General features: G+C 47.8%; 1 protein-coding gene across 6 annotated transcripts; it reads left to right on the top strand.

The window, feature by feature from the left end:
• Window positions 1-15503: 15503 nt before the first annotated feature.
• On the top strand, window positions 15504-22462 carry ACP5 (acid phosphatase 5, tartrate resistant). Of its 6 annotated transcripts, XM_045192622.2 has the most exons (7): window positions 18819-18836; window positions 19145-19200; window positions 20145-20328; window positions 20567-20827; window positions 21023-21150; window positions 21269-21614; window positions 22006-22461. In XM_045192622.2, exons 4-7 carry the CDS (start codon window positions 20567-20569, stop codon window positions 22246-22248), a joined length of 978 nt encoding a protein of 325 aa, XP_045048557.2. In that variant the 5' UTR covers window positions 18819-18836; window positions 19145-19200; window positions 20145-20328; the 3' UTR covers window positions 22249-22461. The 6 variants fall into 6 exon arrangements, with proteins under 6 accessions (XP_045048560.2, XP_045048558.2, XP_045048557.2 ...); XM_045192623.3 differs by lacking the exons at window positions 18819-18836; window positions 19145-19200 and adding an exon at window positions 15545-15648; XM_045192624.2 differs by lacking the exon at window positions 19145-19200.
• The last annotated feature ends 2636 nt before the right edge of the window (window positions 22463-25098 follow it).

Raw genomic sequence — 25098 nt, 5'->3', positions numbered from 1 at the left:
ACACTGTAGATTCAAAACATCCAGTTTAGCACAAATAATCAAGGCCCTGTAGGACTTGGATAGAGAGGCACAAAACAAGTAACTCTTGCAGTCCTGGTGCTCATACTTTTGTGAGAAAGGAGAGATGGTTAACAAATGGAAACGCTTTGGTTTATAAGATGGGAGTGAGGGCTTTGATGGAATGTGAAATGTGAGCTATTAGGGCAGCTGGGGTGTGTATATATCTTTGCTATGAAGGTAGGAGCCTCTGAGTGGCAGGGCCATTATCACTTTGTTTCAGGAACACCCGGGTGTGGAGAAGAATAGAGGGAAGCAATGTAGATAGTCCTGCATTCCTGTGATTAACAGGAAAGGTTCCCTATAAAGATACAGACATGGTTCATCGTTACTTTTTGCAGTTTCAAAAAAATGTGGTCATGAGTTTGGACATGGGTATCGGGGACTTGAGACTTCCCATTGATTTAGGCCACAGATATTTGCAGTGTCTTTTTGTGTTTAACAGTTAAGAGCATTTTAATTCACCTTTAACTACTTACAAGTTTTCTAGTAGCTTTTGGCATTTTCATTTTGCTTCTATACTGACTCACACAATATGGACCCCATTAAGCCCTAGAGTTCCAATTGGGGGAAAGGTTATGTTTTTCTGCACTGTTGTGGCCCACCCTGAATTTATTCTGTGAATAAATGGATACTTATGCAAATTCTCTATGATTTCCTAGAAACACCAAAAAGAGCTTCAAATGTTTAGAAGGCAATCATCCAAGGAGTAAGTGAGGTGACCTGTAGAGAGAGGGTATCATTTGGGGGACTGTCCTAATTTAACATAGAAGGAGATAGGGAAGTTTGTGATGCCTTTCTGTAAGACGCGTAGCCGGGAGCTTTCTGTTTCAATGATCCCCACAGCCCCGTAGCCCGCCTTCCTGTTCACAGCTACCATTTGTATGTGCTTGGCCTCCAGCACACGACATAGGCAAGGAGGACACAAAAGGAACAGCTTTGAGTTTTATTAAAGATCAAAGGAAAGTTGATCCTAGTCCATTTTTTAGCACCAACTTCTATTTTGTTAGCACTATAGAGATTGTCATTTCACAGTGATTAGTCTCTCCCTTGATGCTTGTGCCAGTCCTTCCTTCCATCTTACAAATGAGGAAGTTCAGCACAGAACAGGTTGGTACCCCAACTCACAGAGCTCACAGAGATGGAATCTGGGTTTTGAGAGCCTGCTACATGCCACCTACCTAACTGAGCACTGTCAGAATTTTGAACTCAGAAGAACACTGCAGGAGATTATGCACTTTTACAAGTTTCACAACTGACTCATGGTAATATGTTCTATTTATATTACATTCTGGAAAGAGCAAACAGGGACCTAAAACATCAGTTTTGGTACAAAGGGGCATCACAAGAGTGTTCTTTAGGGGTGATGGAGTATTCTCCATCTTTGATAGAATTACTGTACCTTTGTGAAAATTCACACAAATTAGTATATGTGTATATATTCAAAATGATCAGTAGAAAACAACAAGAATGCTTTCATATGCCAGGAGGATGCTAGACTTTGCCAAACCTTGATTTTCACATGTGCGGCACTTCCTTCCACCACCTTGGGATACAACTGAAGAATTGAATGATGGGGGAAGGAGGACTCCGTCCCCAGTGGGCCTTTCTTGAAATCCCATCCTAATTTAGAAAACACCCTCTACATCTGCACTTGCCCTCAACTCATAACAGGAGAGAAGTGAGAAGCCTCCCAGAATCTTTGCATTTAAATCAGATTCCTTGGTCAGATCTTTGGAGATACTGTGGTTCAGTGGTTTTAAGTCACGTGGTTCTGAAAGGCATATCATAATTTTCCCCAAGAAGGCCACCCTAGTTCATGGGCATCAGCATCATGTCTTCCTGTGACCGTCTTGAGGTTGTTACAGCTGTTTCTCATCTCCAGCCCACTCTGTGCCAGCTTACTGGGAAGCATCATTAGAAATCCACACCTGTTCTACTCCAGAAAATTTCTCTGTGGTGGCAACCCCAGGGGGCTGTGCGGTGAGAGGGTGGAAGGACCAGTAGAAGAAATCATATTGTGGGACACGTGCCTCTTGGCCACAACAGTCCTAGGTATTGTGTAATTAGCAGCTCTGCTAGCTTTGTCACCAACTAAATTAAAATTGACTTTGGGAAACAAGTGACCCTAGAATCTGACCAAATAATGGGCCCTCCCTTAGTGTCTCCCTGCTCGGACTCCTACCCCACAGATGCTTCAGCAGCCTCCTCTCATGCCTCCCAGAGCCACCCGTGATGGCCACGGAACTCAGGCCCAAGAAACTCAGCTCAGCCTAGGGCTGAACACATTTAGAGCAGCCCCTGCCGGCAACGAAATTCTGGAAATGCAGGCTGTCACTGGCCCTGAGCTGATGATCCAGTGCAGCCAGCCTTTCACTTTGCCTTGGGTCATGAAGTCAGGACTCCTCATATATATACTTATATGGTCCTGACTTCACCACAGAGGCCTCCTTGTTGAAAAGATACTGTTACAGGATAGAGCCAAAAATGGGGCCTCCACTCTATCCCTCCTACAGAAGGAAGTGGGTTCCCCTGTCCTCAGATGCAATTGTTCTGGAGGGAATCACCCATTTTCTGGACTCACTGGCCATTTGGGAAGTTCCTTGGGATCACAGGAGTGACCAGGAGAGTTCACATCCTTTACGAACCCTGTGCCACCACCACACCTGATGGAGTCCAATGGACAGATGGTGTGTTCTGTCCCCAGACCAAACAGGCCATCCCTGGTCAAAGGTTGCACCCAAGCATCAGCTCACTTAGGTTCCTGCAACTATGCTTGCACTACAGGATGCCAGCGGCCACAAGTCACACTCATCTGCTTTTTTAATTATATTTATTTATTTTTAGAGAGAGGGGAAGGGAAGCAGAAAGAGATGGAGAGAAACATCAGTATGTGGTTGCCTCTTGCATGCCCCCTACTGGGTACCTGACCAGCAACCCAGGCATGTGTCCTGACTGGGAATCGAACCTACACCCTTTGGTTCGCAGGTCCGTGCTCAATCCACTGAGCTACAGCCAGGGCTCATCTGCTTGTTTTTAAGGAAACTGGCCATTGCCAATGATCTTGCTCTGAGGTCCCAATAGCAAAAAACTCATCAAAGTTCACTCCTCATAATTAACCAAGGTGACTCCTAACTGCACATATTAAAATAAACCTCAAACTGCAGAGGCTCATTTCAAGGCTCAGGGTGATTAACTGATTCAGATTCCTGAAACTAATGCCAACAGCTCAGACCTGATGGTATTAACCATGGCCCTGTGAGCCCATGAAATACAAAATTATTTAGATATCTCTACCTAAAACTCAAGGCAAAATATAAGGAACTACTTCCCTCCTTTGCTGTGGCTAACTTAGTGACTAATGCACCCGACGTGAGAAAATGCTACTGGTAATATAATCGATGAACATAATTCCCAGGCTGAGGAAGGGATCCCAACAACTGATGGAAAAGAGACTTTATAGGGCCCCTCACCCCTTCGGCAGGGCTACTCACCATGCTGTGACTGTGGTATATCCTTACATAGACATTACTTACCTATCAAACTTGCCACCAATGAAGCCAAAATGCAAGGACTCACCAAGACATTCTAGGCATTGATGTGATCAGCCCATTTCTAAAAAACAAAACAAAACAGAGAGTTCTATAAAAAAGCATTCAGTAAGACTTTTGCCTCTTAATGACCCCAGGCTACAGCCCTCACAGAGCTGGAATGGCTTCCTAAGACAAACCACGCTAACTTCTAAACAAGTCTTCCACTATGTGAGGCACCAGTCAGACCCCTCCCACCCCGGCCTCCACGTATGGACCCACTACTCTGTTCTGATCACCAGGCTTAGTCTACCAGACTCTTCTGTCAAAGTGGTCATTATCACGAGTCTTTTGTTTATTATAATAATGCCCAGTGGCATACACCCTTTCATCCCAGCCCTGGACCTTTCTCCTAACATCTCCTGTGTTCTGTGCCCTAGGTGTCAATATGTCATTTTAGGCACCCACCTTCAAAACACCCTCTGGCCCATCTCAACACAAATGTGCTGTTGTCCTACCAGTTGTCATGGGAGGTGCCGGCGCTTCCCTGGGCATTGTTCAACGCCATCCAACCAGCTTGCATCATTGATCCCAATCAAGAAACATCCAAAACACTAAACATGCAGCAGACAGCTAATGTTTAAGAGGCTTTTCATGACAGGAAAGTCTCCCGGGGCAGCCATGGGGGCTGATGACCACTTGGCTTTGGACTGTCAGCAGCCAGAGAGAGTTCTGTTCCCATAAAAGGGCCGCTTGCTGCCTGTGGGTAGGTACACTGGCAAGGCCCCAACAGCAACTTAACAAACAAGTCAACACATACGGCAGAGACTTTGGAAGGAACAGAACAAGAATTTAACTTCACAGAAAGCAAAACAAAGAAAAGAATCAGGGATAAAAATGGACATTACATAGTGAGAAAAGGACCAATTCTTCAATAACACATAATAAGTATTAATCTATTTGCTCCTAACAAAAGATTCCCTAATTTGCAATTCCCTAATAACATTAATGGTAATGTCAACGATCTTTTCATATGTTGGATTTGCCATCGGTATATCTTCTGGGGTAAGATATCTGTTCAGATCTCATATGTGTGTGAGTTGTTTTATTACTGTTCAGTAAATACTGTTCAAAATATTTGGGATTCAAGTCCTTTATGTGTTTTGCAAATATTTTCTTCCAATGTCTGGCTTGACTTTCCATTCGCTCAACAATGATTTTTTCAAAATCAAAGTTTTTAATTTTAATGAGGTTCATCTTATCAACTCTTCTTTCTTGACTCTTGCTTTCGATCTTGTATCTTAATATCTAAAACCTCATTACCAAAGCCAAAGTTTCCTGGATTTTCTACTAGGTTATATTCTGGAAGTTTATTCGTTTTGCATTTTACATTTCAGTGTAGGATATATTTTGAGTTACTTCTTCTGAAAATTGTAAAGTCTATGTCTAGATTCATTTCTTTCCATGTAGATATCCAACTGTTCCAGCACCAGTTGTTGAAAAAATTGTTCTTTCCCCATTGAATAGCCTTTGGCTCGTTTTCAAAGATCAGTTGATTATTTTTGTGGGGTTCTATTGCTGGGCTCTCTATTCTGTTCCACCGATCTATGTGTCTGTTCTTTCAGTAACACCCCCACTTTCTTTCTTTTTTTTAAATTTTTTAAAATATATTTTATTGATTATGATATTACAGTTGTCCCATTTCCCCCCCCTTTACTCCCCTCTGCCCTGCACACCCCCTCCCACCTGCATTCCCCCCCTCTTTAGTTCATGTCCATGGGTCATACATATAAGTTCTTTGGCTTCTACATTTCCTATATTATTCTTAACCTCCCCTTGTCTATTTTCCACCTATCATTTATGCTACTTATTCTCTGTACCTTTTCCTCTTCTCTTCCCCTCTCACTCCCCTATTGAAACCCTCCATGTGAGCTCCATTTCTGTGATTCTGTTCCTGTTCTAGTTGTTTGCTTGGTTTTTGTTTTAGTTTTTGGTGTGGTTGTTAATAACTGTGAGTTTGTTGTCATTTTACTGTTCATATTTTTTATCTTCTTTTTCTTAGATAAGTCCCTTTAACATTTCATATAATAAGGGCTGGGTGATGATGAACTCCTTTAACTTGACCTTATCTGGGAAGCACTTTATCTGCCCTTCCATTCTAATTGAAAGTTTTTCTGGATAGAGTCATCTTGGATGTATGTCCTTGCCCTTCATGACTTGGAATACTTCTTTCCAGCCCCTTCTTGCCTGTAAGGTTTCTTTTGAGAAATCAGCTAACAATCTTATGGGAACTCCTTTGTAGGTAACTGTCTCCTTTTCTCTTGCTGCTTTTAAGATCCTCTTCTTCTGTTTAATCTTGGGTAATGTAATAATGATGTGCCTTGGTGTGTTCCTCCTTGGGTCCAACTTCTTTGGGACTCTCTGAGCTTCCCGGACTTCCTGGAAGTCTATTTCCTTTGCCATATGGGGGAAGTTCTCCTTCATTATGTTTTCAAATAAGTTTTCAATTTTTTGCTCTTCCTCTTCTCCTTCTGGTATCCCTATGATTCAGATGTTGGAATGTTTAAAGATGTCCTGGAGGTTTCTAAGCCTCTCCTCATTTTTTTGAATTCTTGTTTCTTCATTCTGTTCTGGTTGAATGTTTCTTTCTTCCTTCTGGTCCACACAGTTGATTTGAGTCCCAGTTTCCTTCCCGTCACTGTTGGTTCCCTGTACATTTTTTCTTTATTTCACTCTTCATAGCCTTCATTTTTTCATCTAATTTATGACCATACTCAACCAATTCTGTGAGCATCCTGATTACCAGTGTTTTGAACTGTGCATCTGATAGGTTGGTTATCTTTTCGTCGCTTAGTTGTATTTTTTCTGGATCTTTGATCTGTTCTTTCATTTGGGCCATTTTGTTTGTTTGTTTTGGCGCACCTGTTACATATAAGGGGTGGAGCCTTAGGTGTTCACCAAGATGGGGCAACCCACATCACTGCATTGTGATGCTGTATGCAGGGGAGGGGTCCAAAAGGAAACAATGAGGCCTGCTCCACTCTGCTGATTTTTGGTCATTTTCCCCACTACTCACAATCAAATTGGGTCCTTCTGGTGCTAATTCCCAGGTGGGTGGGTTTGTGTATGTTCCAGGACCCTGTGGGTCTCTCCAATGAACTCTCCTGTGAGGCCAGGAGTTTCTCCCGCCACCTCAACCTCCACAGGTGTTTTCAATCAGAGGTTTGGGGCTTTATTTCCCCGAGCTAGAACCCTGAGTTTCGAGGTCTGTCTCACTCCCCAGTTGTTGCTCCCAGTTTATCTGCATGCAGATGTGGGACCGCTCGGTCTGCTAGCTGCTGCCTTGCCACGAGTCCTCTCCGCCAGGCTGCCTGTCTCCTCCCCTCCTACCAGTCTGGATGAATGTTTCTTCTTTAACTCCTTGGTTGTCGGACTTCCATGCAGTTCGATTTTCTGTCAGTTCTGGTTGTTTTTTGTTTTTAAATTTGTTGTTGTCCTTCTTTTGTTCAAGGAGGCACAGTGTGTGCACCTACTCATCCATCTTGGTCAGAAGTCTCCCCCCACTTTCTTGATTTCTGTAGCTTTAGAGTTAGTATTGAAGTCAGCTGGTGTCAATCCTCAGATTGTTTTATTTCCTACAGCATTGTGCTGAGTATTCTAAGTACTCTGTCTTATAAATTTTAAAATCAATTTGCCAATATCCACAAAATAGCTATCTATATACCAAACTGGAAATAACCGACATCTTAACAATGGTGAGCCTTCCTATACATACACACAGAATATCTATACTTATTTGGATCTTCTTTGATTTTTTATCAGTTTCATAGTTTTCCTCACATAGATCTTATATACATTTTGTTAGATTTATACCTAAGGGGTTTTTTTATACTATTGCAAATGGTATTGTGTTTCTAATTTCAAAATCTAATTGTTTGTTTGTTTGTTTTTCTGGCCAGTTTGGCAGAGTACTCGCCACCTCCCAAGACTGCATCAAAACTACAACTAAATTATACAACAGTCAGCCTGGAGAACCATCTGAAGACTAGCTGAACAAACTCCTATAACTAAGGATATAAAGAAAAAGCCATGTTGAAACTGCTAGGAGAGACAGAAACATAAAACAGACTGTTCCCAAACCCACTTGTGGAGGTTAAGAATCAGGAGGGATGTCTCAGCTGCAGAGGTCTCCCCTGAGGAGCGAGGGGTCCCAGCCCCATACAGGGCTCCCCAGTGCCAGGAAGAGCTGGTGGAGATTCTGCCCACACACAGACTCACTCACTCATAAACACTCACCCTAAGCTCCAGCAAAGGGACAGCAGCTGGAGAGGTGCCAGAGACTGTCTTTGGGAGAAATTAAATTGTGTGGCTTCAGGGCAAAGACTAGATGGACATGTGCCACTATCCCTGTGTTGAGACCTCCCCGACACAGCCTGCAGGCACAGGTGGGCACCAATTCTCAATGTGCACTAGCCTGGTGAATACCACTCACACCACCCTGGTGACCCCCTGAGACCCCGCTCCACCCATTGCACTTCGCTCTTTCCGCACCTGTGTCTCATGGGCACCCAGCCTTGTCCTGCACTGAAAAATTTCTGTATAACTCTCCTAGGTCTGCAGGACCCAGGCTGATGGTTACTGGTTTTGGTGTGCCCTGTGCCTCTTGCTAAGTGGCCCCAGGCCTGGCACTGTGACTGTCAGTCAGCCTTGGGTTGCAGGGTGGCCTCTTTCACATGCCTCTGATCTCAGCACAGGAAGCTACCAACTGCAGATTGCTTTGTAGCTCCTACCAGATGCCCCCGGGCCAGGCACAGGCAGCAACCAACCTCAGCCTACCCTAGATCCCCTACCAAGAGGCCTCAGAACCAACAGACCCAGTAAGCCATTCAGACACAACAAGCACTACCCAAATAACTACAGAAACAGCACACCCAAAGGGTGGTCTCTGAAGGCACCAAAGCCCCACAGGGGTGAATCCCACTCTGTGGGATCAGCACCACTGTGGTTATGGCCAATCCTAGCAGCCAGTCAGCCTGAGGGTCAACCCTACCCACTGACATGCCAACAGCAATCAAGGCTCAACTACGACAGGAGGGTGCACACAGCCCACATTGGAGGGGGTGCACCTGGAGTGCCCACTGGGCCCTAAATGTCACCTACTACATTAGGCCGTTCTACAAAGCCCAGGACACGTAACTCTACCTAATACACAGAAACAAACACAGGGAGATAGCAAACATGAGGAGACAAACACGTCCCAAATGAGAGAACAGAACAAAACTCCAGAAGAACTAAACAAAATGGAGACAAGCAATGTGCTAGATGCAGAATTCAAAACACTGGGTATAAAGATGTACCCAAAACAATGGGTACAACCAACAGGAGGAAAGAGTAGATGAACTTAGAACTTCAACAACATAAAGAAGGGCATGGAAACCATAAAAAGATCCAGTCAGAGATGAAAGATAAACCAACTGAAATGAAGAATCAACAGTAGAATAGCAAGAATCCAAACAGCAATTTGGAATACAAGGAAGCAAAGAACACCCAATCAGAACACCAAATGAAAAAAAGAAGCCAAAAAAATTAAGACAGTGTAAGGAGCCTCTGGGACAACTTCAAGCACACCAACATTCACACCATGGAGGTGCCAGAAGTAGAGGGGAAAGAGCAAGAAATTGAAAAACTACTTGAAAAAATGATGAAAAACTTTTCTAAGCTGGTGAAGGAACTAGACATACAAGTCCAAGAAGGACAGAAAGTCCCAGACAAGATGAACCCAAAGAGACCCACACCAAGACACATCATAATTAAAATGCAAAAGGTCAAAGACAGAAAATCTTAAAAGAAGCAAAAGAAAAGCAGTTAGTTATCTGCAAGGAAGCTCCCATAAGACTGTCAGCTTATTTTCAACAAAAATTTACACACCACAAGGGATTGGCAAGAAATATTCCAAGTGATGAAAAGCAGAGAAATATGACCGAGATTATTCCACCCAGCAAAGCTATGATTTAGGATCAAAGGATATATAAAGAGCTTCCCAGACAAGAAAAAGTTAAAGGAGTTCATCACCACCAAACCGGCATTACATGAAATGTTAAAAGGGTGAAGGAGGAGGAGACTGGGGGCGGGGCGGGGTGGGGGGCGAGGGGAAGAGAAAAATGATTAAAAATATGCCACAGCCAGTGTGGCTCAAGTGTTTGGGTACTAGGTGTGGTCCTCAAAAAGTAACCCCACGACCCAGGTTAAAAGGAGAGGTTTAGGGAGATGGAAGGTATGTCAGAAGTTCAGTTTTTACCTACTTCTGCCTATGATGAATTTTCCTATTGGGCCTTCCTGAAAAACTCCTGCTGGTCCTTGAAGATGCTGCTGGAGACCACTCCTCTGAAAATCTCTCTGGGACCAACACAATTTGCAATTTCCTGAGAAGATCGCAGCTCATCAGGTTATCCTGGAAACCTCTGATTCCCCACGTATCTCACTTATCTCTCCTCTTAGAGTTTCTCTTTGGCTGGATCCAGTGCCGGACCCTCCATGCCTCGCACAGTTGGCCTGGGAAGAGCCTTTGCTCCTCAAAAAAAGAAGGGAGGTCTGCAGAATGTTGCTGCAGTTCAGGCTATGGCCACGCGAGGCCAGCAACGAACAGGTCAAGGATGCCAAAGGCACTCCGGCTTTCCGCGCCTTTCTTTTTCTTTCTTTCTTTTCTTTTTCTTTCTTTCTTTTCTTTTTCTCCCTCCCTCCCCCTCCCTTCTCCTCCCCTCCCCTCCCCTCCCCCCTCCCCTCCTCCCCTCCCCCCTCCCCCTCCCCCTCCCCCTCCCCCTCTCCCTCTCTCTCTCTCTTTTTCTTTCTTTCCTTTTGTAAGAAGGAAGAGGGAGAAAAAAACCCACGACCCAATTTTTCCCATCTGCTCCAGCTACCCAGTGCTGGTACCCCGCAGCGTAACAGCAAGTGGAAGTTATTGCAAAATCTAAATTAGATCAGTCCCTCCTCTACTCTCAATTCTCCACTAAGCCACCTCTCTGGGGATAAAAGCTCATTTCCCTGCAGCCCCCCAAACCCACAGAAGAGGGGGCAATCTGCCCCCTCTTCACCTCCCTGCTTTCACCTCCCCCCACTCTGCCCCTCGCTACCTCTGCTCCAGCCACACTAGCCTCCCAGGTCCTCAAATCAGTGTCTGGGTTGGGGGACAGCTTTGGTGCCTAGAGAAATCCATCTTTGCAGTTACTTTGTAAATATGTATAGTCCACTTACATTATACCTTGAGAAACACGGTTTCCCTTCTGCCCGTAGTTCCAATTACAGCTATTATGTTACTTTAACACCTGGCAAAGTGGACCGTCGCTTTCCTAGAGGGCATTGGATCCATATTTGGGTCCATTTAGAAATGTAGTATTTTGATCCCTGGCTGATGTTGCTCAGGGCACTGCGCACCGGCCTGCAAATCAAGAGGTTACTGGTTCGATTCCCTGTCTGGGCCCATGCCTGGGTTGCCTGTTGGGTATCCTGTGGTGTTGCTCTCCTTCCCTTTTTCCCTCACTTCCCCTCTCTCTAAAAGTAAATAAAAATTTAAAAATAGAAATATAGTGGCTTGAAATCCCTTAAATATTGTAGATGGCATTTCTTAAAGTGATATACTTTATTCTTTCATCTGTTAAATGCCTCCACCATGCAAACCCTTCTGAGGTCCTTAACAGTTATTATAAATTCAAAAATTAAACATATAAATGGAGGAAATGTGTTCTCTTAAACATTCTGGTGCTGCTTCTAAACTCAGTCAAATTATCGTACACTTTCCAACTTAAAGTTACCAGCCTGAAATCAATTAGTCATCTCTGGAAGGAGACACAAAAAGCTAGTAAGCTTGTTCCCTCCAAAGTGGTAGCAGGGGTAAGTTGGGGGACCAGAGTGGGAGAGAGGCTTCTCACTGTGAACTATTTGGAAGTTTTTGGATTGAAATTATGGGGCGGGAGAGGGCCTTCAACTTTGTCCCTACTGTTTTCTTTCACTAAAAGGAAAACAGCCCTGACTGGTGTGGCTCAGTGAATTGAGTGCCAGCCTGAGAACCAAAGGGTCGCCAGTACAATTTCCAGTCAGGGCACATTCCTGGCTTGCGGGCCAGGTCTGGTGCCCAGTAGGGGGCGCGCGAGAGGCAACCATGCATTGATGTTTCTCTTCCTCTTTCTCCCTCCCTTCCGCTCTAAAATAAATAAATAAAATCTTTAAAAGGAAAACATATCTGAAGCAATTAGAACCAAATGATAAATCTGATTCTTCATGTGGTGGTACAGGGGTGTTCTAGGGATTATTTTCTGTGCTATCTGATTTTTTTTTTAATTTAGGATATATATAAAATTTACCATCTTTCTCATTTTTCAGTGCCCAGTTCCATGGCAACCATCACCACCATCCATCTCCAGAACTTTCTCATCTTCCCAAACTGAAACTCTGTCCCCATGCGCCCCTCCCCAGCCCCTGTAACCCATCATAGGCTTTCTGTTCTGTGAATTTGACCACCATAGCGACCTCATGTAAGTGGAATCACACAGGCCTTTTGTGACTGGCTTATTTCACTCCGCATAATGTCCTTGAGGGTCATCCATGTGGCAGCACGTGTCAGAATCTTGTCTGTGTTTTTCAAGTTAAATTTAAATTAAAAATACAAAGGCATGTGCACATGATTAAAAGCCATTTTGCAGGGCGTGACCTGCAGAGTCTCGGCCTTCTCTCTCTGGTCATCTCCAAGGCTCTGACTGTGCTCTTTTTCCTCTCCTTACCCGGTCTGCTGCTTTTCTGTGTCAGGGGATCAGGACTTAGCTCACAGCCTCCCTCTCTCCGACCTGTCTCCCCACACTGGTGTAGATTCTGGCCATCTTTGAAATTTTTCAGCAACATGCTTTGCCCTTTACTTTCTTCTTCCACCAACTGTAATTTTTTTGACAGTTCCAGATGGGTAATACAAAAGGTGAGTGTTTTTAAGGCACTTCCTAGGTGCTGGGCGCCCCTCAGTCTTTGTACGTGGATTAGCTAGTTTAATACCCACAACAACCACATCAGGTCTCTGAGAGGCACCCTTACTGTTCCCGTTTCAGAGAGGGGGAGCTGAGGCCCAGAAAGGGTAAGCCACGTGTTCCACATTGAAGAGCTTTGCGCCTGGTAGAGCCTGAGCTGCCTCCGGTAACTTTCGGTTTGGCTTGAACCTCACCAGGAATGAGTAAATAACTTCTGTAGCCCTGACCGGTGTCGCTCAGTGGGTTGGGTGTCATCCAGCAAGGCAAAGGGTCGTGGGTTCAATTCCCGGTCAGGGCATATAGCTGGGTTGCAGGTTCAGTTCACGTGCAGGAGGCAACCGATCGATGTTTCTCTCTCACATCGATGTTTCTCTCCCTCTCGTTCCTCTCTGTCTAAGTGAAATAACAATATTAATTTCCTTAGTGGCTCTACTTAAGGTTGATCAGAACTCAGCCAGAGTACACTTCAGAGTTGTGCACGTCATTATATGTAAATTTACATCAGGGAAAAGAACTGCAAACAAATATTAAACTCTAGTTAATGGGATGAGCACTGAAATGCTGAGAGGAAAGTGTGCAGATGTCTGTGACTAATACTAACACAGGTAAAAAGTAAAATGAATGAATGGATAGATATTAAAGCAAATACATTCACATCATTATTGTAGTGCCCAGGGGGATGTGGGTGTTCACTATATAATTCTTTCAACTTTGCTGTATATTTAAAATATGCCAGAATAAAATACTGAAACGTCTGTCCTGAACTTCCCACAGGAAAATCTATCTTCTCCCACCTGGACAGGCAACAGGTCCCTCAAATTCGATGCATCCACACTTGGGTTCATCTACTTCCCAAAGAATGGTTTGTCTCCGGAGCGTCCTCCTTGAGGTGGGTTCTGATTCACCAGGCCCGAAAGCTGGAAGTTGCCAGAGATTCCTCCCTGTCACCATTGGGTCCAAAAATTTATCTTAGGGTGACCAACCATCCTCCAGTTTACCCAAGACTGAGAGGGTTCCGGGAATGTGAGACCTTCTACACTAAAACCAGGAAAGTCCCGGGCGAGCTGGCATGAGCTGATTTCCCAACCATCATTTCTGCTTCTTTTGACATGTTCAGTTTATTCAAGTTTCTGCTGCTCTAGTCTTTAAAAATAATACACATAATTGTGATAGTCATAATAAGAAGAAGGAGGAGAAAAAGAAGAAGAAGAAGAAGAAGAAGAAGAAGAAGAAGAAGAAGAAGAAGGAGAAGGAGAAGGAGAAGGAGAAGGAGAAGCAGCTGGCTTATAGAAAGTGATTGCTCCAGTCCTGTTCCATCTGTGGCAGGTCTTTTTATCCACACAACACCCTGCATTGGATGACTGTAATATCATCCATGTCAGAGAGGAAGAAATAAGGCCCAGACAGGTAGGGTCCTTAACCAACCGTCTTACTGATAAATCACACAGAGGAGCTGGAATCTGAACCCAGGCAGACGGCTGCAGAGCACCCAGGCTCGACCAGCTTTGAGCGGCCACTCAGAGTGCCTACTCCGGGTGCCAGGCTTCCCCTCCCTCAACAACCATCCACGCCTTCATCAGAATGATTACTTAGGTAAATACCGTTTTCCTGGTTACAAAAATATTACCAGCTTACAATTTTTAAAGAGGAATTCAATAAAGAAATCGATAAAGTAGAAAGAAATAATTTCTCAGGGCAGCGCTCCCCAGAGGCTACCACTCTCAATTTGGTTCCCGTCGGCACCAGAATTTCTTCTTGGTGTGTAGAACTGAGCACGTGTAGCTTTGCATCAAGATACCGTGTGACTGAGTGATAGGTAGGTGGGTAGGTAGATGTAGACGGTGATAGATATAGAGGTAGACAGAGATATGCAGGTAGGTAGATAGAAAGAGATATAGACAGACAATGATATAGATTTGTCTCTAATTTGTTTTTTTCCAGACTGATCTTTTAAAAGCACAGCTTGGGCCTCATCTTCCAAACCTGTCACCCTCCAGATCAAATCCCCACTCCACAGCTCCAGGCCTTTGTTCCTGTGCCCCTTTAGCTCCGCTCCCCAGCCCCTGATCCCTTCTACTGGCCTCCGCCCTCAGGCTCTCCTCACACCAAGGTACCAGTCTGTTGCCCCCCTCCCTCTGACCTGCGCTTGCTTGTCAGAGGCGATGTTAGCCCCATGTCCACTCCCGCCCGCACTGAGTGTGCAGTGTTTGTCCACTCAGACCTGCTTTTACGGGAACTCTCGGTGGGGACGGCAGGGAAGCGGTGCTTGACAGTGGAAGAGACTGAGGAGTAGGGGTGGAGTGCAATTGTGTCAGGGTAGTCTGAGGAGGTGGCGTTTAAGCCAAGTACTTGATGACAAGAAGGTGGGGGAGCGTGGTCCTGTGGAGAGAGCGGCAAGTGCAAAGGCCCAAGGCGGGAGTATGCTGTCCTTAGTGAGGCCTGAGAGCTGTGACCAGGATGGGAGAGAGACGCATAATCTAATCAGGGATCGCCTGTCTCTCTGAGAGTTGTGTCTGGGGCAGATTATCAACCACAACACCACCAGCGTTAGAACTGCAGCCAGCTGTAAAGGAGTTGGTGGAATCCATTCAAGGGATGAAGCCAGGAGGGGTGCAGGAGGCTTCACATTCACACCAGAAGGAAGAGGGGTCCTCAGAGGGCATCCTTTCACTCCATCGCCCCCCAAATAAGTCCTGAACAACCACCTTTGTGTGCGTGGATTGTAGATGCCAGAGGAACACGACAGGGAACCAGACCAAAAAGTTCTCGTCCCCTTGGAGATCACTCTGGTGGGAGACAAACCAAAAAGATGTGTTTTGTCAGGTTGTGATAAGGGTGACAAAAAAAAAAATGCAGCTGGAGAGGGAGTCAGATGTGGGTGGAGGGGTGTGCCTGTTAGATAAATTAGAGAAACTTGCATACAACGGGAAGGGAGCCACAGGGCTGAGGTGGGCAGAATCTGGAGAAGGAAGAGCCTTCTAGACAAGTGGACCAGCAAGTGCCAAGACCCCGAGGTCAGAGCGTGCTCCTATTCCAGAAAGGCCGGAGAAGTGGTAAGAGCAAGAGGAGAGGGCAGAGTGGGCAGGGCACAGGGGTGCCACTCAGCTGTGGGATTGACCTTGCTATTGAGGAGCAAAGCAGGGTTGGAAGGGAAGGGAGGCTCTGAGCCAAATCCTGATCCCCGCCCCCCCACCCCCCATCCCCTGCACAGAAAATCAGCAGAGCAGGGCTCCCCTGGGCAGACGCAGGGAGAATAGCTTCTTCAGTACCCTGGAGAAGACCAGAGAGATATAGCCAAAAATTCACAAATTTCACTGAATGCTCCGCACAAAATCTAATCTATTTTAATCATGTGCACATGCTTTCATAAAGTTTTGTTTTGTTTTTAAGATTTTATTGATTTATTTTTAGAGAGAGGGAAAGGAAGAGAGAAAGAGAGGGAGAGAAACATCAATGTGTGGTTGCCTCTGGCACACACACACACACACACACACCCACACTGGGGACCTGGTCCACACCTCAGGCATGTGCCCCGACTGGAAATTGGGAATCAAACTGGCAACCTTTTGCTTCACAGGCCAGCACTCAATCCACTGACCCACACTGGCCAGAGCTGTTTCGTAAAGTTTTTAATTTAAAAAATATAAAGGCCCTGGCCCGTGTGGCTCAGTTGGTTGGAGCATCTTCCAGGAACTAAAGGGTGTATTCCTGGAGGTCAGGGCGTGTCCAGGAGGCAGCCAATTGATACTTCTCTCTCGCATCAATATTTCTCTCTCTCCCTTCCTCTTTCCCTTCCTCTTTTTCTAAAAGAAAAAAAAAGTCCTTGGGTGATGAAAAAATATTTTTTAACTTTATTTTTTTATTTGTTTATTTTTAGAGAGAAGGGGAGGGAGGGACAGGGACAGAAACATCAATGTGTGGTTGCCTCTCGCACAGGACCTGACCTGCAACCCAGGCACGTACCCTGACTCTGGGAATCACACTGGTGACCCTTTGGTTCGCAGGCCGGCACTCAATTCACTAAGCCATACCAGCCAGGGTGAAAAAAATAACAATTAAAAAATACAGAGAGAGAAAATATGAACACCTTAAGATTTTATAAAATGATATCACTAGTATCCCATTTTTCTGAAGACAAATGTCAGTATAGAAAAAGCAACAGAAAAGAAAAATTTATGGATAGTTAGTTACTCTCCAGGCAGAAATATTACTGGAAAGTATAATTGTTATCTTTGCACTTTTCAGCATTTTGCAACTTTTCTATAAAAACGACATATTACAATAAGATGTTAAAAATGTATAGAAAGCATAGATTACCCCTAAAACACTCCTGTACCAGCCACATGAAGAAGCAAATGATAACATCTGGTCCTAATTGGCTCTGGTCATTTTTTTCCTTTTTTGTGAAAGGAAACAGTAAGAATGAAGTTGAAGCCCCTTTCCCAACCCCCTTTGTCCCCAAGCCCCAATTCTATTCCCACCCCCCAAAAACAACCACTGCCCTGAGTCTGTAGTGAGGTCCCATCTCCTGTATTTGCATCTGACCACAATCCTGTTAAGAGGAACTCTGTACTTGTTGTGCTGGCAAAATAACCGACAGCGCTTTCTCACAAAACTCTGAACAGGGCATAAATTATAAAATAGAGAAAGAACGCCCCACCCGACCTCCAAAGAAAGGGGAGTAATTAATAGCTATCACGCAGATTTCTCGAGCATGTCGGCCCAGCCCCAGCAGGGGGGTTTTCTTGTCTGTCCTGTGTCAACCAGCACTGGGCCAGCAGTGGGTGCTCAATACTTGTTGAAAACATTTGTCAGTTTCTTGGATTATATTCATTTTCAAGTAAATTTCTTTAATTTGGAATTTTTTGATTTACAGAAAAGTTGCAAAGAACAGTACACAGAGCTCGGACATGCTCGTCGCTGTTTCCCCTGTGGCTAACATGTCCTAGAACGGTTCCGGGAGAAACTCCGAGACACGAAGTTCTTCTCACCAATGCAGTAAAGAATTAAAGCTCAGCGAGTCTATTAGCGTGCAAGCAGGGTTTATTGGTGATCTGTTCTCTCCCAGCTAAGGTGGAGGTGGGAGGCTGAAAGGCACAGTTTCAGGGTGAAGCAGGGTAAGGGTGGCGAAGGTAAGGGCAGCCAAAGGCTGGGGTGGCGAGCACACCCTCTGCCAGAGGCCAGAGAGCCGAGAGCTCCCAGCCCTCCAAGCCCTTTGTCCTGAGGACTTATATAGTTGGCGGGATGGGGTGAGGGGGAAGAAGTTTCATATTGGTTGACGGGTAAAGGTGGGGCTAGCTTTCCTGGAAGGGGCGTGAACACCCAAAGGTATCAATGGGCCTCTTCCTTTAGGCACTACGGGCCCTTTCAGGCCTTGGGATAAAGCACAGTTTCAAAGGCTTTCTTTCCCAGATGATGGAAAAGACAGGTAGAATTTCAAGGACTGCTGAGTCAGTGGGTGGGGCATGTATCCCTCATGCTCCCTGCTTTGGTTTGCTCTGTGTCTCATTTATCCGGACCTCGATCCCTCCGTAACTACTAAGAAATTAGGTTTCTTAGCTGTGTTACAAATCTCAGCACTACCGGCTTTCTTTGGGTGTCACCAGTTTTTGCAGCAATGCTCCCTTCCTGGCCCAGGATTCCACATTGCACTGGTCTCACCCAGCCTGCGACAGCTCCTCAGACCTCCTCTTCTTCATGGCTGGTACACATTTTGCAGAGCACGGAGCAGGTCTTCTGTAGAATGTCCCTCAGGTGGGGTGTACCTGGTATTGTTCTCATCATTAACCTGTGGTTACCTGTTGCTGGAAGACACCCACAGAGGTGAGATGCCCCTCTCACTTCATTACATTGGGGCCACGTGATACCAAGCCGACTCACTACTACATGTTAGGCAGGGCCCTCTGGTTAAGTGGTGTCTGCCAGCTGTCTCCACCGTAAAGGTCCCACCTTTTCCTTTTCCATACTTGATTCATTGGATGAGAGTCAATAACTTTTCATTCCTGTCCACACTCAAAAGGAGGCTGGAAGGACTGAGTTCTAGCTCCTAGACGGGCCTTTCAACTTAACATTTCAAATTCTTCGTAAGGAAGATTTGTCTCTTTTTGCCCTCACACCCATTTTAAAGACCCGGAGACTGAGGTTGAAGACGACGGGCTTCCTCATTAGAGGGTGGCCCAGCCCAGGGTGAAGCCCCACCCAGAGCTGGATCAGGGCTGTGGCGCCCCGAGTGTGAAGGCAGGTAGTGACTCTGGGCCTGGGTGGGGGAAAGGGGAGGAAGTTAGGTTCCCCGAGCTTGGTCGCGGGCCCCAGTAGTTGGGTATGGGCCGCCCTCTGAGGGGCTCACCCGATTTTCCAACTGAGCTGGGAGGGGTGGAGCGGCGCTGAGTGGCCCAGCAGGATTCCGGGGCGTGGCCAGCTCGGCCAGGTGGGGAGCGCCGGGCCCCAGAGGTCACCTGGGTCGGCCCTGAGCCCGCGAGCAGGGCAGGTGGGCCACTGCCACCTGAAAGCGGGGCAGCCTCTGACTGTGAACGCCCCGCACTTCGGCAGCTCGGCTCCCCTGGCGCCTGGCGTTGACCTCGACCCGGGGCCGCGGCCAACCTAAGGTGAGACTGGTCCTGCAGGTGCAGACGTGCTGGCCGCCTCCAGTGGGAGGGGTCTGCCCCCTGTTCTCCTGACCCACTTCCTGTTTTACTAGGCTGCAGCGAGGGACAGCCCGCCGGTGCTGGGTGACCCAGGCGCTGAATGAGGGGCCCCTATCCACCCCGGAAAGGGACTGTAGGGACCAGCATAAGTGTGCAGGGCACTAATAAGGAGGGAAGAGGGAGACAGGGAGGTGAGGGGCAGGTCCGACAGGCCACACGTGCGGGGGTCTCAGTGCCCAGCATCTGTCCAAGTACCCTCAGAGGCTGGAGCCACTTGGAGAGCCTACAGGCAGCTGCTGAGGGCGGGGATCAAAGTCAAAAGTCTGTGGTCACATGCCAGAGTCATCTGCTGCCTCTTGTTTGGGTTCCTCCTGCAGGAATGGGGGTGGGGAGCAGAGGAAGGTGTGGGCAGGACTTCCTGGAAAAGGGAGACCCTGCTGATTGGGGGGAGGGGCCTGGGGGGTGACCCTGGGACACACACCTAGATGTTGTCAAACACACCACACACACCATACACACAACTCACGTTGAGACACAACACAGACAACACAACAGGACCAGGCACAGAACTGGGACACCCAAGTCGTCATCCCACACAGTTTTGGGTGAGAATTCCAGTGCACACCTTGGACACAGGGGCCTTGCGGGCTCAGCATCCACATCCACAGGGACACAGCAGGCATGTGACCCAGGCAGGCACACCGGCTACACAAAGCAAGCAGCTCAGACACACCCAGACATAGGCAGACAGACACGTCCTTGGAGAACGGGGACACACAACAGATGCGTCTGGCTGGGACACACACAGCCCGCGCAGGTAACGGCGCGCAACCCACCACACAAACGAGCTCAGGTGGGCAGGGCAGCACATGTGTGCCAGACCCCAACCCCAGTCCATCATCCAGGGCTGGGGAACTCCAAGGCTCACATGACCCAAGGGGAGGGCTACAGTCCCCGGAGAAACTGCATCATCCCCACTGATGATCCAGTGCCGTCCCAGAGAATAAAGGCTCAGCGACCCTTGCCAGCTCTGCCCTGTAACTCACCTGCCTCTTGGAGCGCCCAGCTGACGCTTGTGCCTCCGCCAGGGTGAGTGCTGGGTCCGGGATGAGGGAGGGCAGGGTGAGCCTGCATGGCCACCCTTCCTGGCCCCTGGCTGGACCCCACTGGACACTCACCCTCCCAACCAACTTTGCCCTGAAGTCCTGGGAACTAGGGCACCCCTGGGGGTTTCCCGCTGGGCCAGAGCAGGGCAAGTGGGTGTCTCAAGAGCCTCCTGCCCACGCTTCAGCCCCAGGCCCCCAGACGCTTGTCTCTCCCCCCTCAGATGGACACAAGGACAGTGCTACTCATCCTGCAAGCCTTGCTGGTGCTCCCCCTGGCTGATGGCACTGCCCCCGTCCTGCGCTTTGTGGCTGTGGGTGACTGGGGAGGGGTCCCCAATGCCCCCTTCTATACAGCCCGGGAAACGGCCAATGCCAAGGAGATTGCTAGGACGGCGAAGATCCTGGGCGCAGACTTCATCCTGTCACTGGGGGACAACTTCTACTTCACGGGCGTGCAGGATGCCAATGACAAGAGGTTCCAGGTGTGTGCCACTGGAGCGGGGGTGGGGACATGGGAGAAGCCACTCAACCTTTTGACTGAAGAAGGCAGAGGGAAGCTGACACTCGTGGGGACCTAGAGCACTCAGCATCTCTCTTGTCCCCGGCTCCTGACTTGCTGGGAGCATTGAAGTGGCTGCTTGACCCTGGGGTGGGGATGCCCTTTCTGTCTGCTGCAGGAGACCTTTGAGGATGTGTTCTCTGCCCCCTCCCTCCGCAGCGTGCCCTGGTACGTGCTGGCTGGCAACCATGACCATCTGGGCAACGTCTCAGCACAAATTGCCTACTCCAAGATCTCCAAGCGCTGGTGAGCATGCTCCCCTCCCATCTCCCAAGCTTCGTGGACAAAGGGGCTCACTGGCCTGAGCTGACCCCCGGGCCTCTCTGCCCAGCATGTGTGCCCACCATCTGCATCTCCTCCACAGGAACTTCCCCAGCCCTTACTACCGCCTGCACTTCAAGATCCCACGGTCCAATGTGACCGTGGCCATCTTCATGCTGGACACAGTGACATTGTGTGGCAACTCGGATGACTTCCTCAGCCAGCAGCCGCAGAGGCCCCGTGACCCAAAGATGGCCCGTTCGCAGCTGTCCTGGCTCAAGAAGCAGCTGGCAGCGGCCAAGGAGGACTATGTGCTGGTGGCTGGCCACTACCCAGTGTGGTCCATTGCCGAGCACGGGCCCACCCACTGCCTGGTCCATCAGCTGCTGCCACTGCTGGCCACGTACAAGGTCACCGCCTACCTGTGTGGCCATGACCACAACCTGCAGGTGAGGGGCCTGCAAGTGGTTGGTGTGGGGAGCCAGGTAAGGTGTCCCACCCCAGTTGATGTGTCATAGGGCACATTGGGATCCTCCTGGTGTTTGGAGATCTCCCACATGTCACTCCCCCTCAAACTGCATGCTCTTTAACCAGGAAAACAACCCAAAGTTCCCTAAAAGCTATCACAATAGCCATCGGTTGCCAGTAACTTGCTTAGTGCAGACTTGTGAGGCAGGATCAATACACTTCTATGGGTGGGGAAACTGAGACCCAAAGGGGATTTATGTTCCTTGCCCAAGGTGACTCGAGACCCTGGACTCAAGACAGGTGGGCACAGAGACCAGGATCGACCTCACTGAGGGGCTGGGGCTCCACTAACCCTGAGTCCTCCATCCCCAGTACCTTCAGGATGAGAATGGCGTCGGCTATGTACTGAGCGGGGCTGGGAACTTCATGGACCCCTCGAAGAGGCACTTCCGCAAGGTTCCCAGTGGCTACCTGCGCTTCCACTACGGGGTGGAGAACTCACTGGGCGGCTTCGCCTACGTGGAGATCAACCCCAAAGAGATGAGCGTCACTTATATTGAGGCCTCCGGCAAGTCCCTCTTCAAGACCAAGCTGCCAAGGCGAGCCAGGCTCTAGCACCTGTGAGGGGCTTGCAGTAAAGGGGCTTCCCTGCCTGTGGGGCAGGGGGCCCCGCTGAGACCCTCGCCCCTTGACAGGCCTTCTCAGGGGCCTGTGGTCCAGCTGAGCCAGAAGGAAAACCACATATGCTTTTGAACCTGACATCCTTCTGTCATTGCCAAACATTCAATAAAAGAACAGATGCAAGGCTGCAAGTGTGTCATGGGTGTCCCTTTGCTCACCTCTCTGGCAAGTTGTGACACTTGGGTTCTAGACTGTCTGGCTCCCCACCTTGCTGGCCTGCACCTCCACCCTTAACCCGCTTTCTACAACCAACTGACCCCATACCGGGACGTGACTTTAAGTAAAGACCAAACAGAAAAAGGGTACTACACACAAGCCTTCCTCTCCCAGCCCACCTCTCTCAGGACAGCCACCACCAGCATTTCCTTTCCTCCCCAGCTGAGTGTCTCCATCACAGAAACATCCCTTCTTTATGCAAAGCAACACAATATCCACTGCACGTGTTTAACCACAACTCTCCTTTCTACTCGAACCACACCTCAACTGTTCATAAGATGCTCATTTTGTTCATTTCAGCATGGGATTGTTAACATGATTATATGGCTTCTATAGTGAGGTGAGACCTCTCACCCCTTCCCTGTCTTTCCCTCCCCCTCTCTTAAAAAGAAATAACTTTATATAAATGCTTTTATTTCCCTTCTAGTATTTCTCCGTGCAAATAAAAGCAAACGTGAATGGTTTTTTCCCTCCCTTCTCACTGATCCGCACCTTGCTTTTTTGTTTTTGTTTTTCAAAACAACTTTATTTAGCTGTAATTGACACATTTAAAGCGTACAGTTCCATAAGTTTTGACGAGACACAACCACAAACTCTTACCACAATTAAGATATAAGTATGCCCACACCCCCAAAAGTACTCTCTGTACTTTCCTGTTCCTGCCTGTTTTCCCTGGAGATCGTCCATCAGCTCTCCGTGGCTTCTGGCTCCTCTGCAGCTACGGAGGCCCCACCGTGTGCCTGACCCTCTGCCTATCTGACCAGACATCTCCTAACAGGGGTGTCCAAACTTTTGGCGCCTCGGGGCCACGCTGGAAGAAGAAGAGTTGTCTTGGGCCACACATTATATATACAAACATAAACGAAAACTGATGAGCAAAAAAAAAAAGCTTTAAGTGAATTTATGATGTTGTGTTGGGCCATATTCATAGCCATCCTGGGCTGCATGTGGCCCACAGACTGTGGGTTGGACACACCTGTAAGGACCACCAGGGTTGCTTCCAGTAATTTTGCTATCCTCAAACAATGCTGAAACAAATGGTCCTGTCCCTGTGTCCCACATAGGCAGGTATGTTTGTAGGATAAACAAGAGTAAGACTGCTCTTCTTTTTAACAGCTGTGGAGCTTCCACCTATGTCTCTGCCTCCTTGCTGGGGCCTGTTGAAATCTCCAGTCTTTCCCTTTTGCCAGCATAGCTAGAGTGGGCATTCCTGGACCCATGCTTTTGTACGCCTGTGCAACTATGTGTGTAGGAAAACTTCCAGAAGAGGAATTATTTCAGGGCCTGTTCCTTACGATGAATGTTGAAAGCAGAATGTGCATCCTGAGCTGAGACTGCAGAGAAGCCCAGTTCCCCTTCTGGGGAGAGTTGAGTAACACCCACCCACAGCAACAGATGAGTCACAGAAACCTTTCCCTTGGTCCGCCCTCAACTGCCACTTCAGCTGCCAGCCCAGCTGAATGAAATGAAATCGCCTGGATAAAACCTAACTGAGGTTACTGCTGGGGAGAGGAACTTGGTGAAGGGGCTCTTTCCATTCGCTACTTTAGATGTCCATAGTGTCGAATTTGTTACAAGGTGCAAGTGTTACTGCTAAAATTAAGCAAAGTTATCTTACCCAAAGACCAGCCCTGAGTTCTTTCCAGGTGTAGTTTACCTGACTGGCATCACTACCAGCCACACTCTATGCAAACAACCAACCAACCAACCACCATCATTTCTAATTCTGACCCACGAGGGAAGGGCCATAATCAACCTTGCTTCTCAAAGGACATTACAGAAACTGAACAGATTAAGTGCCCAAGGTCATGTCCAGGAAGTGTCAGACTCTCAGTCTTCACCGCAGCCGTCAAAGCAGCTCACAGCCACACTGCCTCTTCCCACTGACTCAGAGGTTCTGAGCAGGAAGGCGTCTGAATCAGAGGTCAGCCCAATATCCCCACTGGCAGTGCCCAAAGCGTGGAATCAGCCCGATGTCCCAGTTCACAGGGCCCAGAGCTTGGAAAGGAGAAGTGACACATCAACGCTGACACTGGGAATGCGTGGCAGGGAAGGGGTTGGCCCCCTCCTCCACGACGACCAAGCACTTCTACCAAACACCAAGGACCAAGGCCCATGCCAGACAGGGGACACAGGAGCACAAAAAACAATAAGGCAGAGTAGACATTAACCCTCAGACGACTTCTGTCTGGCTCAGGGAACAGCGCCAACCAGCACCTAGCCATTGTTATAAAGATGCCTCCTAAACTGACAGAGTCCCTCAAGGCCAGTCGCAGGGACTCATCTCTTCTCGCTCTTCCCAAGTGAGCACATCTGATTCAATCATCACAACTATTATCATATCCCCACCCTACTCTTCACACCACGTGCTGGTGTGGGCACCAGCACCCTCAAGCAGCAAGCAGGTTTTCCCAGGAGAATCATGCCACACCCACCTCCTCACCTGCTTCCAAGGCCAAGAATTATGAATAAGAAGGTGAAAGACCTGTACTACTTGGCTCCTGGAAAACATCCAGAGGGAATCCAGAAAAAAACTCAAGAACACGCCAGAGCATGATGTAGGTTGAA

The sequence above is a fragment of the Desmodus rotundus genome, chromosome 9 (assembly GCF_022682495.2).
Source record: "Desmodus rotundus isolate HL8 chromosome 9, HLdesRot8A.1, whole genome shotgun sequence".
Lineage (NCBI taxonomy): Eukaryota > Metazoa > Chordata > Mammalia > Chiroptera > Phyllostomidae > Desmodus > Desmodus rotundus.
This window is presented reverse-complemented; position numbering and strand designations above follow the sequence as displayed.

What these genes read in the sequence shown, in the direction of transcription:
- ACP5 (XM_024557026.4), top strand. Translation starts at nt 20,567, where the DNA reads ATGGACACAAGGACAGTGCTACTCATCCTGCAAGCCTTGCTGGTGCTC. An exon ending in TCCAAGATCTCCAAGCGCTG is followed by an intron (nt 21,151 to 21,268) that starts GTGAGCATGCTC and finishes TCTCCTCCACAG; the next exon opens with GAACTTCCCCAGCCCTTACT. An exon ending in GCCATGACCACAACCTGCAG is followed by an intron (nt 21,615 to 22,005) that starts GTGAGGGGCCTG and finishes CTCCATCCCCAG; the next exon opens with TACCTTCAGGATGAGAATGG.